The sequence below is a fragment of the Chelonus insularis genome, unplaced genomic scaffold (genome assembly GCF_013357705.1).
Source record: "Chelonus insularis isolate UGA/USDA-ARS -01 unplaced genomic scaffold, ASM1335770v1 contig_408_pilon, whole genome shotgun sequence".
NCBI lineage: Eukaryota > Metazoa > Arthropoda > Insecta > Hymenoptera > Braconidae > Chelonus > Chelonus insularis.
Genome location: NW_023276565.1, coordinates 214,698 through 228,863, shown reverse-complemented (window position 1 = coordinate 228,863; position 14,166 = coordinate 214,698). Strand labels below are relative to the sequence as shown.

The window sequence follows — 14,166 nt, the reverse complement described above, 5'->3', positions numbered from 1 at the left end:
TAATATTTAGATTAAAATATTACATTCTATAATAAGACATGATAAAATATAAGAATTATTTTGTATTATTATAGATGTAAATAATATTTAATTATTTAAAATTTAACACTAACACATTGATTAATTACTTGGGCAAGATGAGAATTTTCTAAAGCTGCAGCAACTCTTTCTTTATCAGCTAATTGTTTATTAACTGCCGATTCAGCATTGTGTGTTCCTGGAGATACTTCAACACTAACCTTAAACCTCGCTGGTAATGCTCTCAACAATTGAACTCTGATAGATAAACCAATGATTGTAGCCATACTACAATGAGGAATGGTTGGTGTAAAGTTTACTTTAACAGTATTTTTTTTGTTATCTACCTGCGAATTATTTGATAAGATTAAAATGAGTAAATAGTCTAATAGAGATATTTTGCTTCAGTTATTTACGTCAATAAGATCTTGTTCAACGACGTGAAGTTGTTCTAAGGTAAGAGGATGTTCAGGATCATTGATATTTTTGATTAAATCTAAAAAATAAATCAAATAAATAGTATTTAGAATTGTTTAATTAAAATATTATTATGTAAGGTTATGTCAACGTACCAAAAATTTCTCGAGCATCGAATTCATCAATAATATCCTCATTTTCATCATCAGCAGTCACTTGACGATCAACAATTTTTTCATATAACTTAGGATTTATGTTTTCTAATTTGTCACTCATTGTAGTATTATTTATTTATATTCACAAATTTGTTATACAATAAACTGCGACGCATATTCTTTGAAAGGTTATGTGTCATTGTTTACTCAATTCATATTTTGCGGGCACAGAATTCCGCATCAGCGCCCTCTATCATGTGTGCTCGTAGTGACATCTTGAATTAATTTTAATAAACAAACACACGTGAGCGTGTTAAACAATTTTAAATTTTGCAACTGTAACTAAAATTGTTTATACATTATCAATTTGTATATAAATATTTTTATTACTCTTATAATCATTTATACTAACAATTTATGTTACCTTAGAAACTGTAAGATAATCATTTACTCTAAAAATTATTCCAACATTTAACTGAATTCATCCTGTTTTGATATTTCTAACCTATTCGATTGTTTTTAGATGTCTGAATCTACTGAAGAAGTCTCAGCATTTGCTATTTACTCCAAAAAACGTGAAAGCTCTGATTCATTATCTCCAAAAAGTTCCACTAAAAAAAAGAAAGTACAACCTTTAAATACATCGACCCCTAAGAAGTTGCAAAGTCCGGATAAAAAAATTATTGAAACGAAAATAAGTCCTGATTTAAACAAAAAAGATGATATTAGTGAAAATATGAATACAGTAAATCCAGTAAATGAAAGTAATCATTTATTCAAATGGCTGATTTATCCTCTATCTCCATCAGAATTTTTCATAGAAAATTGGGAAAGAGCTCCTCTTCATATTCAGCGCAAATCTAGCAAATATTACAAAGTTTTAATGTCAACTCCAATGATAGATGATATTCTAAAAAAGTTTAATATTCTTTATACAAAAAATCTTGATATAACATCATACTCGAATGGTGTGAGAGAAACTCATAATCCTCCAGGAAGAGCGCATTCTAGTGTAGTATGGGATTATTATTCTAATGGTTGTTCAGTCAGAATGTTAAATCCTCAAACATTCATTCCAAAAATTCACACATTAAATTCAACACTCCAAGAGTATTTCAATTGTTTTGTGGGGGCTAACTTTTACCTTACACCTCCTGGAAGTCAAGGATTCGCACCGCATTATGACGATATTGAGGCTTTTATTCTACAGATTGAAGGTAAAAAACGTTGGAGATTATATAAGCCACGAAATGATGCTGAATTTTTGCCAAGACTTTCGTCAGAAAATTTCAAACAGTCTGAAATTGGTGAACCTATACTGGACGTTGTTGTTGAAGCTGGCGACCTTTTGTACTTCCCTCGAGGGACAATCCACCAGGGAGAAACACTGGAAGATGCTCATAGTCTTCATATAACCCTTAGTGTCTATCAAAAAAATTCTTGGGGAGATTTTCTTGAAAAACTCATTCCAGCAGCTCTAAATAAAGCTATTGCTAATAAACCTGATCTAAGACGAGGTCTTCCTTTAAATTATTTGAACCACATAGGTGCAGTTCATTCAAAGAAGAAATCATCGGACTTTCGTAAAAGTTTTCAAGAAATGACTAAAAAAGTGATAGAACAAGTTGTAGCAATGATTGACATTGACGCAGCTGCTGATCAAATGGCTAAAGATCAAATTCATGATTATCTTCCACCAGCATTAGCACCAGAGGAATCTCAATGCTCGGTTCTAGAAAATGGAGAAAGAATGGCTAAAGAAGGAAGAGTGGTGGATAGAGTAGAAATTGAACCTGATACTAAAATAAGATTAGCAAGAGCACATTGTGTAAGACTAGTTCATGAAGATGATAATTCTTATAAGCTATATTATAGCTGTGATAATTCTAAAGAATATCATGAATATGACCTGCAATTTTTAGAAGTTGAAGATGCTTTTGTGCCAGCGATAAAAAAAATTATTCGTACTTATCCTAATTTTATTAAAGTTGATGACTTACCGGTCAATGAAGAAGATAACAGGGTATACATTTTATTAGTTTTCATGAAAGATTAAACAAATTCAATTAATTTAATATAAATTCATTTTAAACTTTTTTTTTAGGTCCAAATTGCTCGAGATCTTTGGGAAAAATCAATTGTACTAACGGATGTGCCATTATTAGAAGTTGAATAGATAAATACTCTGTTGAAAATAAAACATTAATATTGATTACAAAGACTTTAATTATTTCATAAAATTTATAAGAGTAAAATATTTCAACTTTGTTATTATTTTATATCAAGTTTTAAATTTTTTGGTCGCTCTGAACTTTGCCGAGATAAAACATACTCAGCATATCCAAGGTACCCGTCGTTATCCAAGTCGTCTTCTTCTAATACTCGGTCTATCAAATCAACAATTAAAGGAATAGAGTCATCAGTCTCATGAATATCGTCCTCGTGAAAAGTATGTTGAATTGCGTAGAGCATTTCTAATCCATCTAATTTAGTATTATTGTCCACATCATGGCTCCTTAAATTATTTAAAAATCAATGAATAATCTTTTAAATTAATGAACTAATGATTAATAATTAATTAATTCTAACTTACTTGAAGTAATAAAAGTCTAATTCTTCTTCACTCATTTTGGATAAATCTAAATGTTCTCCAAGATTATTCATATCTTCAGCTAAATGTCTGAAATAGATCATTGATGGCCTGTTATATTGTTTGATTGTTAAAATTATCTAGCAATTAGTTAGACAATTAATGTATTTACGCGGTATCGTGTAGTAATTGAGAGTCGTGAGTCAATTTGACGTCTGCTTGGGGTGCGTAATGATGATGTGAAACAGAGCTCTGTGGATGATGAGGTCCTCGAAAGCCCCAAGATGATTGTAAGTGTAGTCCAAGTAAAAGTATCATCAACATCTTTCAACTTTAAAGCTAGAACATTCTTGTTATCAAAAGAAAATTAGATTAGCATTTATAGAATTGCAATTTAAAAAAGATATATTTAATTATTTTGTAATGGAAAAATAATTTCAATTAAAAGTTTTATTTTTCAGAAAACTTTTAAATGATTCACAATGGTGAAAAAATTCAAGGTAGCCCAGTTAATTTGATTTTGTAGTCTACTTAGTCCGTTGGAAGTGTTAACTGGATCGACATGACCTTCTCCATTTAATAAAATTACGATTAAAAACTACTGAAAAAAATGGCCATGTGTTTTTTAAAAATAACTTGAAGTATTTACTCGACATAAAATGACTATTTAAATTGAAATTTTATTGCATTTAGTACATCAATGAACTACACTCGTTTTATGTCTATTTTTTAGCCTTTTTTTTTCTGCTTTCAACAAGTAGATACTTGTTCGTCAGAGTTTAGTTCTTTATCAATCTAAAACTTTATAGTTTGACATTAGCTGAAACCTGTGTTGAATTTATTTGAATCTATGGGTAACGTTGATGTACTTGAAATCAAGGGGGTTAGTACGAATATTCTGTACTTTTCTGTAGATCAAAACGCCCCCCTGGCCATCGACAGATGGGCCATCGAGGGGTTCACGGTAATTATTATGCGATTACCCACAAGCCCATTGATTTAGATTGGTGACAGCCGGGGGTCTAGCGATATACTAGTCTATCAAACTCTACTTGTTGCAAAATCATTTTTACAAATGTTCAAGTTGCTACAAATAAATACTAGAAAAAATAATTTATCATAATAATAATGATGATGATGATTAAAAAAACAAATGAAGCTGCTTGATGATGATGATGATGTAGGTGTTAAAGTACACCAATGTAAGTGACAGGATTTGTCGATGGGGTACTTACGAATCAATTCTATGAGCTTAGTGGGATCCACTGGACCGGGAATGCATATGTTGAGTGAGTTCCCCGAGGACCTGTCGTCGCACTCACTTTCTCCTACTTTGAGCTCTCTGCAAGTGGACCCCTGTGGTACACGCTAGCACCCTGTAGTTGGAACGAGAGATCTACCCCACGACCTGAGAGTAGTGTCGAAATCTATAAATAATTTATATCATTTGGTTCATTCAACGAATGGCGAGATTGACAACGTACATACAAGTGGAAGGATGATGATAAAAATTACAAACGAGACTTTGTGATCACCCGTATAAGTCTTGTTAGAGATACAATTACATGATATCTTTACTCATAAAATAGAATATCAAATTTAAGACAAATTATTTTTAATTTTTCTTACAAATATTCTTCATCAATTATTGCTTTAAATTTATTTAAAAATAAAATGTTAATAAGAATCATTACATAAAATTTTTGTTGAGTAATTATTGTCTTAAATAATCAGAGAACAATAAAATAATCAAATTTATAAAAATGTTAGTATTTTAAGAGTAATTGATTTAACGTTGTTTTATTTTAGGATGAGAAAATTAGAGAATGAATATGTTGATGGATCAACTTAACAATTTAAATAATAATTTATTATTTAATTAATAAGGTAATATCTGATAATTTTATAATTTTAAGCTGATTACAATCATTAGCAATGGCAATGTCAAGTAGCAGTAATAGAGAATAACGTAATATGATACTATCATTGTAGATGCATTTTAAATAGCCAACTCGGTGGCGCTTGATCTCATCCCCGTGACTATCGTCCTTCCATCACCACTCTTCCTCTACCTTCTTTTTTTTTTAATTTTTCGCCCTTCATCATTCCAACTAACATGCAAACCACATCGAGATAGACTTCTTTTGCTTTTCATTCATATGCATTTTTCATTGGCAACATTATCCTTTTAGTTTCACTTTCAGCATCAGTACCAGGATACTTGATAACCATTTTTTAGTGTTTTATTTATAAATTTTTAATTCTAGAAATATTTAGAGCTTTTATAGTATCCAATAGTTTCTTTTATTTAATTCATAATTAACTTGGAAAATTTATATTCAAATAATTACTTGTTTATTTCTAGTTATTGTTTATTAATTGATAAAACCTGATTAGTTTTATGATATTTTAATAATAAATTAATGTATTGTTGCACTTGGCTAATAATCGATTGAAAACATATGGAATACTTGGACATATTTGTTGGGGTTTGTAGTTGGTTAAATATTTAGATGCTTAAAGTATGTATGAAAGAGAGTAATATCATAAAATTTTTACCTGAGCTTTTAATCTTTTTAGTTGATTTTTCAGTCTCTTCCTCTCTTACACACGATTGATGATATAGATACTGGACCTACGTTGTTTTCAATCGTTCCAGGGTCGCTTATCTCGATATGTTTACCCGGCTATTTTCTACAATACTCGTTGGCTCGCACGCGCGACCGATTATCGACGTTTTTCTTTGAGCTTGCGTGAATGTAATCTTGCGCGAAATACCCAAGAGCGGGTATTTACTTATTTTTCGGATTTTCCACTTTTCTTTTACAATCTTTGTCAATATTTTGCCACCAAATCATCATATTATTCATTAGAAAAACAATAACAATAATAAAATTCAATTAAATCATCCATAAAAATTGAAAATGAATTTTTTTTTCAATTCAAAACGAAAAAAATAACCTATAAAAAAAAAAATCGAAAATTAATTTTTTTGAGTTTTATATAAAATATTGTATCTTTTGGAAAATAATTCAAAAGTCATGTAAACGATAAAATTACCATAGAAATGGATAAATATAATCGATAGTCTCAGTACAGAGGATTGACTTGAGTAGATAAAAATCGGTGTATTGAAAATATGGTTGGCAACTTTTGAGTGGTAATCGAGAGCAAGGGAGAAAAGACAGATTTACATATATAGATAGATCGACGAGAAAAGAGAAATAGAAGGTGGTAGATGAGGGAGGAGGGGGAGGAAGGGAGGATGGCTCTCCGGTCGTCATGGAAACAAGCGTAGCCTAAAGCTATGCTCTTATTGATTCCAAGCCGCAAACAATGTACAGGAGTGTGGATATTTCGTCCTGTTCTCTTGACATCTATATTTGTTATATTTACTATTTCATCTGTCCTTTTTTTATTTTTATTTTCTCTTTTCTTACTCATTTTATCTGTCTCTTTGATTCCAGAGCTATGCTGTGGTACACCCGACCATGATGAATATTTTAATTCTTGATAATTATTTTTTTTTTTTTTTAGGTTATTTTAGAGCATTCATTTATGAAGTTTTATATTGTTTATTATGTTCCAGGAAAATTGCTGGAAAATGTTTTAAATATTTTGGTCAAGAGAGGTTATGTTGGAGGAGAATGAGTATCATTAAATGAAGAATGAGTTGGTGTACAAAACCAAAATACAATTAGAATTTTATGTTAATCAAAATTTTTAGAGTGATTTGCATTTATATGGAACAAGTTGGTAGATTTCATTTTTGGATTTTTGTTGGTTCAGCTGAAAAATTGATGATAGTTTTGGATGAAAAAAAAAATTGATCAAATGAAACTTTTAGTAAAATTTACGATAAAATTCCATGACAAAATTTTCAATAATATTTCTTCGTTTTTTTTTTTTTTTATAAAAACAAATAGTTAAAATAATTTAATTTTAAATCTAATAGGAATATTTAACAAATTTTTTTTCACCAATTGAATCATATTTTTTTTTTTTTATTCAATAAACCTTAGTATGGCGATCTTCAATTTATAAGTAATTAATTTTTAGTTATTTTAATTTTATAAAGAAACTATTTTTCATTATTCCTAAACTAATCAAAAGATTTATTGCAGAAAAAAAAACAATAGCTAGAGAGATAAGTCAATAGACTTTTAATGATTCTCACCACGATCCAGAATGAAAGTAATGATTATTTTTGTGCACATCGATGGAGGCATCAATTTCTCTAGATGAAAAGAGATGTGTAATCGAAAAACGATTTAAGATTCAATAGAATTCAATAAAGAAGAATGAATTTCAAAGTCATCGAGCCGAGTACCTGAATGCTTGATAGAATTTTCCATGTGAGTGATAGGCTTCGGGACACCCACTGTGTATTCTCGTTTTTTGCCACCCGTTGATAGTCTCGCAACTGACTTGATGCAATTTTATCACGACAACTGTCTTACATACATCAGATCTCTTTTTCCACATTTTATCATTCAACCCGCATGATTCAACTACAAATAAGGAACAATCACAACAAAGTTCCAGTATCACTTTAATCAAGAGATACGCGTATGGACTAGATTTTGACGCATCAAAATTGCCCAAAGGGATGCACCAATCTATGCTATGGTGATCGATGGTTCATGCAATCGAATTCGGTTGTCTTCTAAAAACATCAGGTTAGCATACGGATTACTTTCAATAATTAATCTTTTCTTTTTTTTTTATTTAAAATAATTTTTCTAAAGTATGAATAATTGAATTTGATTGTTTATATTTTTCTTTTTTAGCGTCTGCAGCATTTGCATATTTTTATTAATTGTGTATCAAGCTCAAGGCAGTTGAGGAAATGACAAAATTTATCCACATGATTAACTTTAATATCCTTTACAGTTTTTTTTCTCAACTTGTTTTCTCTTCAATTTTTTTCTCGTATTTTCACGAGGCCTTCGTCTCGCTAAAAGCGTTCTTCCATGCACACGTCGAATAGCCACTTCCGTGTCCGGCACACATCTTTAATGGTCTGTATACAAAAATCGTTAAAAATAATGATATTTTTAATCAACACTTCAATCTGTACTGAGTACTACTAAAATAAAAAAATTCTTTTAATCATTTTTTACTCCAAAAATGTTATAACTTGTTTAAGTATTTATTGAAGTTGAGATTAAAAATAACAATATTCCATATCAGTTAGATGAAAAATTACTTTAAAAATGTTTTCCTAATCAAGTTAACTTGAAAGCTGAGATCGTTTAGACTATAGACCTTTGTGAATAAACTGCATATGTTATATAGAATTAAACAAAAAAAAAAAAGGTTGAAAAATTTTTTAAAAGTGGTCGAAGAAATGAAAGATACTTTTTCTGTGGTCTTTATAAATACCTTGGCGAACATTTATCCAGTGGTTTTTGACCCCTTTATTTCTTTCTTTATTTACCCTTAAATTTCTCATTAACTTTTCAAGATTAATTTTTGAGGGTTCAGAGCCTTAATTGAACCCGCACCTAATTAACCCTTTATCACTTGTCGTTATTTTAGATTTCAAAGATGTTTTGCTTTATTTATTATAAACAACAAAAAAAAATGATTTCCTAATATTTATATTAAAAATAAACAATTTTTTGTTTTCAATTAATATTTTTTTTTATTATCAGATATTAAATACCAGAGTCTATTGAGCAGTTTTGGAATGAGCAAGGAATATATTTGGAATATTATTCATTATTATAAATGAAATAGCTGACAAAAATGTGTATCTATATTTTATGGTCGGTTGATACAGCTATATATCAAGCGCTCTCTTATATCCCTCAGTATCCTACGCCTTGTACTCTCTAGTTTTCTCCCTCCGCCCATTAAAAAGTTGTTAAACGCAGCCTGACGTCGCCCCTTGGCAAATTGAAACCTCATCATAAGTCTCACTAACAGGTACGTGTATACATGTAACTGTAAAATACATATATACTTTAAATACATCACATAGAAAATGCTAGAGTGAATGAAATCAAAATATTGCTTCCAAAAAAACTAGAAAAAAAATTACTCTAATCTTATTATTAAAAATCCAATAATTTATTTATTTTTACAATTGTTTATATCTTTGGAACTAAAAAAATTTTAATAAGCAAAAAGCTTATTGATAAAATTGATTTTTGTAGAAATGATTCAGTGATTTTTAATCTTAAATTGAATTTATCTTGAATTAATGATGAAAAGTTGAATTAAATCCTATTCTTTTTTACATCAATATCTTTTTTCACCTTTTTTTTTTTTTCAATGATCGTATCAGATCAAATTACAGCGACAACTTTCCTGATTATAAAACTATTTAATTATAAATTCGATTATAATGTAAGTATTATTAGTATTTTCAAGATAAACTCATGAATGAATTTATCAAAAATTAGCATAGTCCAAATGATTTTTGGATTTAAGAATTAAATTTTAGAAAATACTCTAATACATCATATAGTTTTTTAAACACATTAATTTCTGCTGATTAATTTTTTTTTTTAATTTTATTTTACAGGAAATGAAATCCAGCAGCAAACACCATGTCTAGAAGCTTCAATCTCCAGATCAAATATGTTATGAAGGAAAAAAATATTGATGGATATCAACTATTTAATGGAAGTCTTTTTCATCAAATAATTCTTTCAAATGCTGAAGAAATAAATAAATTTTCAATCATCATTTCTGCATAGAGTGTTCAATAGAGCTTGAAAAAATGAATGCATTTCACTTTAGAAAGAAGAAAAAAAGAGTGAATAAATATTTTTTTTGTTTATTTCTGCTTATTGGCATACATGTGAAGAAGAGTATCCTATATATAGTTATATCGTAAAATTTTCCTGGTGTATCTCATCGTGCTTCGCACTACCAAGCCCACTTCCATCTCTCCAACGTTTTCTGTTCCTCAGTACCCTCCTCTCAACGTAGTCGACTCGTTCGCTCAACCGGGATCTCCCTCTTCGTTTCTGGTCCCCCTGGCCCTGCATCTAACCTATAGCGCAGCATCCGCGTTCTAGAGCTCTCGCAGCTCTCGTAATTGCATTTGACGTCGCTACGTTTTTGTTTCAGAGCAGTACGTGACGCTTCCGCCCCATGAGTAGGGTAGTACTATCTCTTTCTCTTTCCTTCACCTTCTCATTCTCTTCTCAACTCTTCTCTTTTCTTCAGAGAGCTTTTACGGCTCTTCTCTTAGTTTTCCTTCTGCCAGAAGAGAAGACTTGGCCGTAGATAATGAGCTAAAGCTAGCTCACTTCGAGAAACATACATATACATCCTCAACTCTATCATATAGATGTACTGAATTCAAACGAAAATTTTTTTAAAATTCAACAAGTCTATCTATCAAGCTTCCATTATTGTTTTTATTTCTATTTTATTATAATATACGACTAATTTTGTCGTTTTTTTATGTTGTTGATATCCCATTGATTTTTATTTAAAACAAAAATTATATTTATGCTTTTATTGATCAATTATAAAAGTCTTTCTAGGTTTATTAATTACAAAAAAAACTGGCTAAAGCATTCATAGATTGAACTTTTCAATAACATTGTTGTTAAAAGAATTTTTAAAAAGATAATTGATGATTGAAAGTTGGTATTAAATAAATTATAATAATGTTTATGTATGATTATTTGTAATTTAATTGTTTGAAATTTATAATCCTGTATGTTTTCAGATCTCCATGAACTGGTACTCTTCCAAAAGCACTTTAAAAAAATTTACCAAGAGTTTTAATTAATGTTGGAGAATATTTAAAAGAAATATTCAGATATGATGATTAAAGAAGTTGTGATGAATATTGAAATGCCATTGGAACAAAAATAAACACTAATATTTACATAAAACAATATGCTTAATGTAAGCTGGAAGTAGGCGTTTTATGTGAAATTAAACGTGGGAGCAATAGGATTTTGGTTGACACGTGTTGGCCAATTGATTTTATTTATGGCACGTGCTGATGATAAAACCACACTTGTCCAGATACTCCTCATGTATGATTTGACTTCACTTTCAATCTTTGAATTAAGTGTGACATACAGTTATTTCCTCACCACGATAACAATTGATGATAATTTACCTAAATTTTTTGCCATTCATTGATAAATTTTTCAAAAAATTGCTAATTATCATAAGCAAACTTTTAATCAGATTAAAAATAATACAAAACTAATATTTATTTTCAGGAAAAAAAATATTTCCAACAGATGTGATAATTATGAACATAAATGTATATTTTTTGATGAAAAAAAATCTATACATATTAAATGAATAGAAGACTTTATTACAAGGATATAAAGTTCAGTGGAAATAGATTGAAAGTTCGATTGATTGTACTGCAACCTTCGATAGCCATATGCAGATCAAAGCTATATGTTCCGAAATTTCAGCAAGTTGTATTGAGCACACGTATTCATGTGTCTATATAACAATGTGTGTAGGTGATAGTTGGTGATATTTGCAAGCGTGCGTAAGAGCATGACAGAGGTATAGAGTTCATCCAGCGGTCCTACTACTTTTAACGACAACAGGGGTGCCATATCGGTGGGGCGTGGTCCAAATCTGTCACATTCGCCACATGAGTTTACGCTTTACTTGGACATTCATATGCCTACATAGAACTAGATTTTTTATTCTACCCGGCTCTGATATCAAAGCAGATATTTGCTTCAATTGTCATCATTTTGTTGCTATTATTTTTCTTTTTTAAACTTCTTTTCCTTTCAGAACTCTTGGAAAATCATTTGATAGCATTGAAGAACACTTGGATGTAATGTTTAACTGATGATTGTGATGGAAACAATTTTTAAAAAATTAAAGTAAGCACACTAGATTTATTAATTATTTAAAAATGAAATAATTGGAAAAGAAATTATTTATAATATAATTTTTTATTTTACAGGTTAATATTATTTGAAGTTATTACTTCCTATGGTGTTACATTATTGACTGTGGGATACAGCTGAACTAACTAGGACCTTATCACAGTCTTACTTTCATTTTTACTGGACCAATGTAAAGTTACAATGCAAGGCTTTATATTTTTTACAATTACATACAATAAAACCTCAACCTTACAGTTTTGGTTTTGAATTGGCCCGCTTTTTATTCCATCCAACATTTCATTGTTGAACAAATTACAGTCCCGAAAGACGTGTTTCAGCGCGTGTCAGTGGGCGTTCTATTTTTGCTTCATTTCTAAAGAATCAAATTGCTGTCGTATCTTTAATTATCACCGTCACAAGGCTTATTTCAAACGATAAAAGGTAATCTATCAATAAATATAATTTAAAAAAAAAAAAAAAAGAATGAAATAACATAAAAAGAAATATTAGCTTTTTATTGATAATTAAATTGGTCTGACTAAAATAATTTTATACTACTTGAAAATAAGGGATTATTTATTTAAATAATTATTATTAATTTTGAATCTTATTCTTAATATATGATATATAGAAATGATTTATTATGTCATGTATTTTTTATTTTAAAAAATATAGTCAGTAATATTCAGTTTTAAAAGCTTGATATTTTGAAAATAAATTATTAATCATATTTAAATTTATGATTATAAAATTTTTCTATCTACAATTTGATTTAATTTTGTTTAAAAAAAAATAATACATGTCTTATATAGAGAACTTTTTTTTTTTTTTATAAATACAGAAAAAGCCTGTGTAATTTATTTACTTTTCAGAGTCATAAGTTTATTTGACAAAAAAAAAAAAATAATTACAAGAAACTATGCATCAAGTATTTTTCAGCATCATAACAATTTTCTTTTGCAACATATAAATTCTATAATCAAATAAAAAAATCAATTATCCTAGAAAAAAAGAATCTAAGTGATTTCTTTAAAGCTCATTCTGTTGATATGTCTGATCTAAAAAAGCGCTTTATCACTAGAGTAATGCTTTGAAAAAAAAGAAAGTTACTCAATGATTGGATACCGAAGTCAAGTCGACTTATTAATCGTAAAAAACTGATAAATTATCATTGAAAAGTAAGAAAAAGAAGGAGTGCAAGGGAAAAAATACCTGAAGCAAAAATAAATGAAAAAACAAAAAAAAAAAAAAAAAGGAAAAAAACCAAATGAAACAGCAAGACAAAAAAATGAGACAGGACCAAAGAGAGGATGAGCAAGGGAAGAAAATCGCTTGCAGGCTATTTTCCAGAGGAATTTTCATTGGACGACCGCCATATTGAATGTAGGGGTAAACCCGTGCACATTCAGGGCGTGTGATTGGTCATTGCCATGACAACGCTTGGCAGCTCGTAACCAGTCAGACTGGGAGACCGTATTCAGTGATAGCATGAGAGGGTGGATTGCACCCTCTGTGAATACGTCCAGGGGCCGGTGTTGCCCCCACCGCTATGGACGCATCCCCCAAGTTACTGGGATAACTGCATTTCGCGGACAGAATCCCACAAGAACTCACGGCGAACGTATCCCCATCATCATCACCATCATCAGTGTCGATTCCGGATATCTTAACTCGAACAACATCAACTTCTTACCAATTAAACTTGATTTATTAATATATCTCGAGCACCCCGCCGCGAATTACTTGTTCTTAAGTGCTAAATATCATTGGAGAGACAGCAATAAATCAACATTAACCCATTGAATTATACACACAAATCACCAGGAGTAACCGGCAATTCCTTTAATCTCATTCCCGCCAATTATTAAACGAATTTGAATTTCCAAGGACGCTGTCCTCACCATCACTAACCGACTGAGATGTTTAAATTCAATCAGGTTTAATAAAATTTGAATTTGCAATCGGGACGGATCGTAGAGTCGCGTGCAGCACTTGGTGAATTGTAGTAAGGAGAAGGGGGAAGGAGGGTGACTAAAGACCACTACGAGATCATCTTCTTTTCTTTTACATTCATCAACATTTAATTAATTAAATTACTTGGATATGTATATTTACTACTTTGAATATTTTGTGCGTTAAACATACC

At 30.0% G+C, this 14,166-nt stretch overlaps 3 protein-coding genes and 1 long non-coding RNA gene across 6 annotated transcripts; 2 read left to right on the top strand and 2 right to left on the bottom strand.

Moving 5' to 3' along the window:
* Positions 1–43: 43 nt before the first annotated feature.
* On the bottom strand, positions 44–789 carry galla-2 (MIP18 family protein galla-2). The gene is made up of 3 exons (XM_035087569.1): positions 591–789; positions 435–514; positions 44–365 (listed from the first exon to the last, which is right to left on the bottom strand). The coding sequence occupies exons 1-3, from the start codon at positions 709–711 to the stop codon at positions 96–98; spliced, it is 471 nt and encodes a 156-aa protein (XP_034943460.1). The 5' UTR covers positions 712–789; the 3' UTR covers positions 44–95.
* On the top strand, positions 332–2,805 carry NO66 (Bifunctional lysine-specific demethylase and histidyl-hydroxylase NO66). 2 transcript variants are annotated; one of them, XM_035087555.1, is made up of 3 exons: positions 332–474; positions 1,114–2,613; positions 2,695–2,805. In XM_035087555.1, exons 2-3 carry the CDS (start codon positions 1,114–1,116, stop codon positions 2,764–2,766), a joined length of 1,572 nt encoding a protein of 523 aa, XP_034943446.1. In that variant the 5' UTR covers positions 332–474; the 3' UTR covers positions 2,767–2,805. The 2 variants fall into 2 exon arrangements, with proteins under 2 accessions (XP_034943446.1, XP_034943445.1); XM_035087554.1 differs by lacking the exon at positions 332–474 and adding an exon at positions 890–1,024.
* On the bottom strand, positions 2,799–6,344 carry LOC118069439 (multiple coagulation factor deficiency protein 2 homolog). Of its 2 annotated transcripts, none has more exons than XM_035087567.1 (6): positions 6,241–6,344; positions 5,740–6,141; positions 4,416–4,607; positions 3,353–3,529; positions 3,184–3,270; positions 2,799–3,105 (listed from the first exon to the last, which is right to left on the bottom strand). In XM_035087567.1, exons 4-6 carry the CDS (start codon positions 3,502–3,504, stop codon positions 2,862–2,864), a joined length of 483 nt encoding a protein of 160 aa, XP_034943458.1. In that variant the 5' UTR covers positions 3,505–3,529; positions 4,416–4,607; positions 5,740–6,141; positions 6,241–6,344; the 3' UTR covers positions 2,799–2,861. The 2 variants fall into 2 exon arrangements, with proteins under 2 accessions (XP_034943458.1, XP_034943459.1); XM_035087568.1 differs by having other exon boundaries at positions 4,416–4,588.
* Positions 6,345–7,310: 966 nt separating this feature from the next.
* Positions 7,311–10,035, top strand: LOC118069441 (uncharacterized). Its single transcript, XR_004690627.1, has 4 exons — positions 7,311–7,859; positions 7,971–8,201; positions 8,838–9,111; positions 9,713–10,035. It is a non-coding gene; the product is annotated as an uncharacterized lncRNA (long non-coding RNA).
* The last annotated feature ends 4,131 nt before the right edge of the window (positions 10,036–14,166 follow it).

Excerpts from the sequence above, each read along its gene's own strand:
- NO66 (XM_035087555.1), top strand. The coding sequence starts at position 1,114 with ATGTCTGAATCTACTGAAGAAGTCTCAGCATTTGCTATTTACTCCAAA. Across the intron at positions 2,614-2,694 it reads TCAATGAAGAAGATAACAGG|GTCCAAATTGCTCGAGATCT; the intron begins GTATACATTTTA and ends CTTTTTTTTTAG.
- galla-2 (XM_035087569.1), bottom strand. The coding sequence starts at position 711 with ATGAGTGACAAATTAGAAAACATAAATCCTAAGTTATATGAAAAAATT. Across the intron at positions 515-590 it reads CGATGCTCGAGAAATTTTTG|ATTTAATCAAAAATATCAAT; the intron begins GTACGTTGACAT and ends TTTATTTTTTAG. Across the intron at positions 366-434 it reads TTGAACAAGATCTTATTGAC|GTAGATAACAAAAAAAATAC; the intron begins GTAAATAACTGA and ends AATAATTCGCAG.
- LOC118069439 (XM_035087567.1), bottom strand. The coding sequence starts at position 3,504 with ATGTTGATGATACTTTTACTTGGACTACACTTACAATCATCTTGGGGC. Across the intron at positions 3,271-3,352 it reads CAATTACTACACGATACCGC|ACATTTAGCTGAAGATATGA; the intron begins GTAAATACATTA and ends GATCTATTTCAG. Across the intron at positions 3,106-3,183 it reads TTAGACTTTTATTACTTCAA|GAGCCATGATGTGGACAATA; the intron begins GTAAGTTAGAAT and ends AAATAATTTAAG.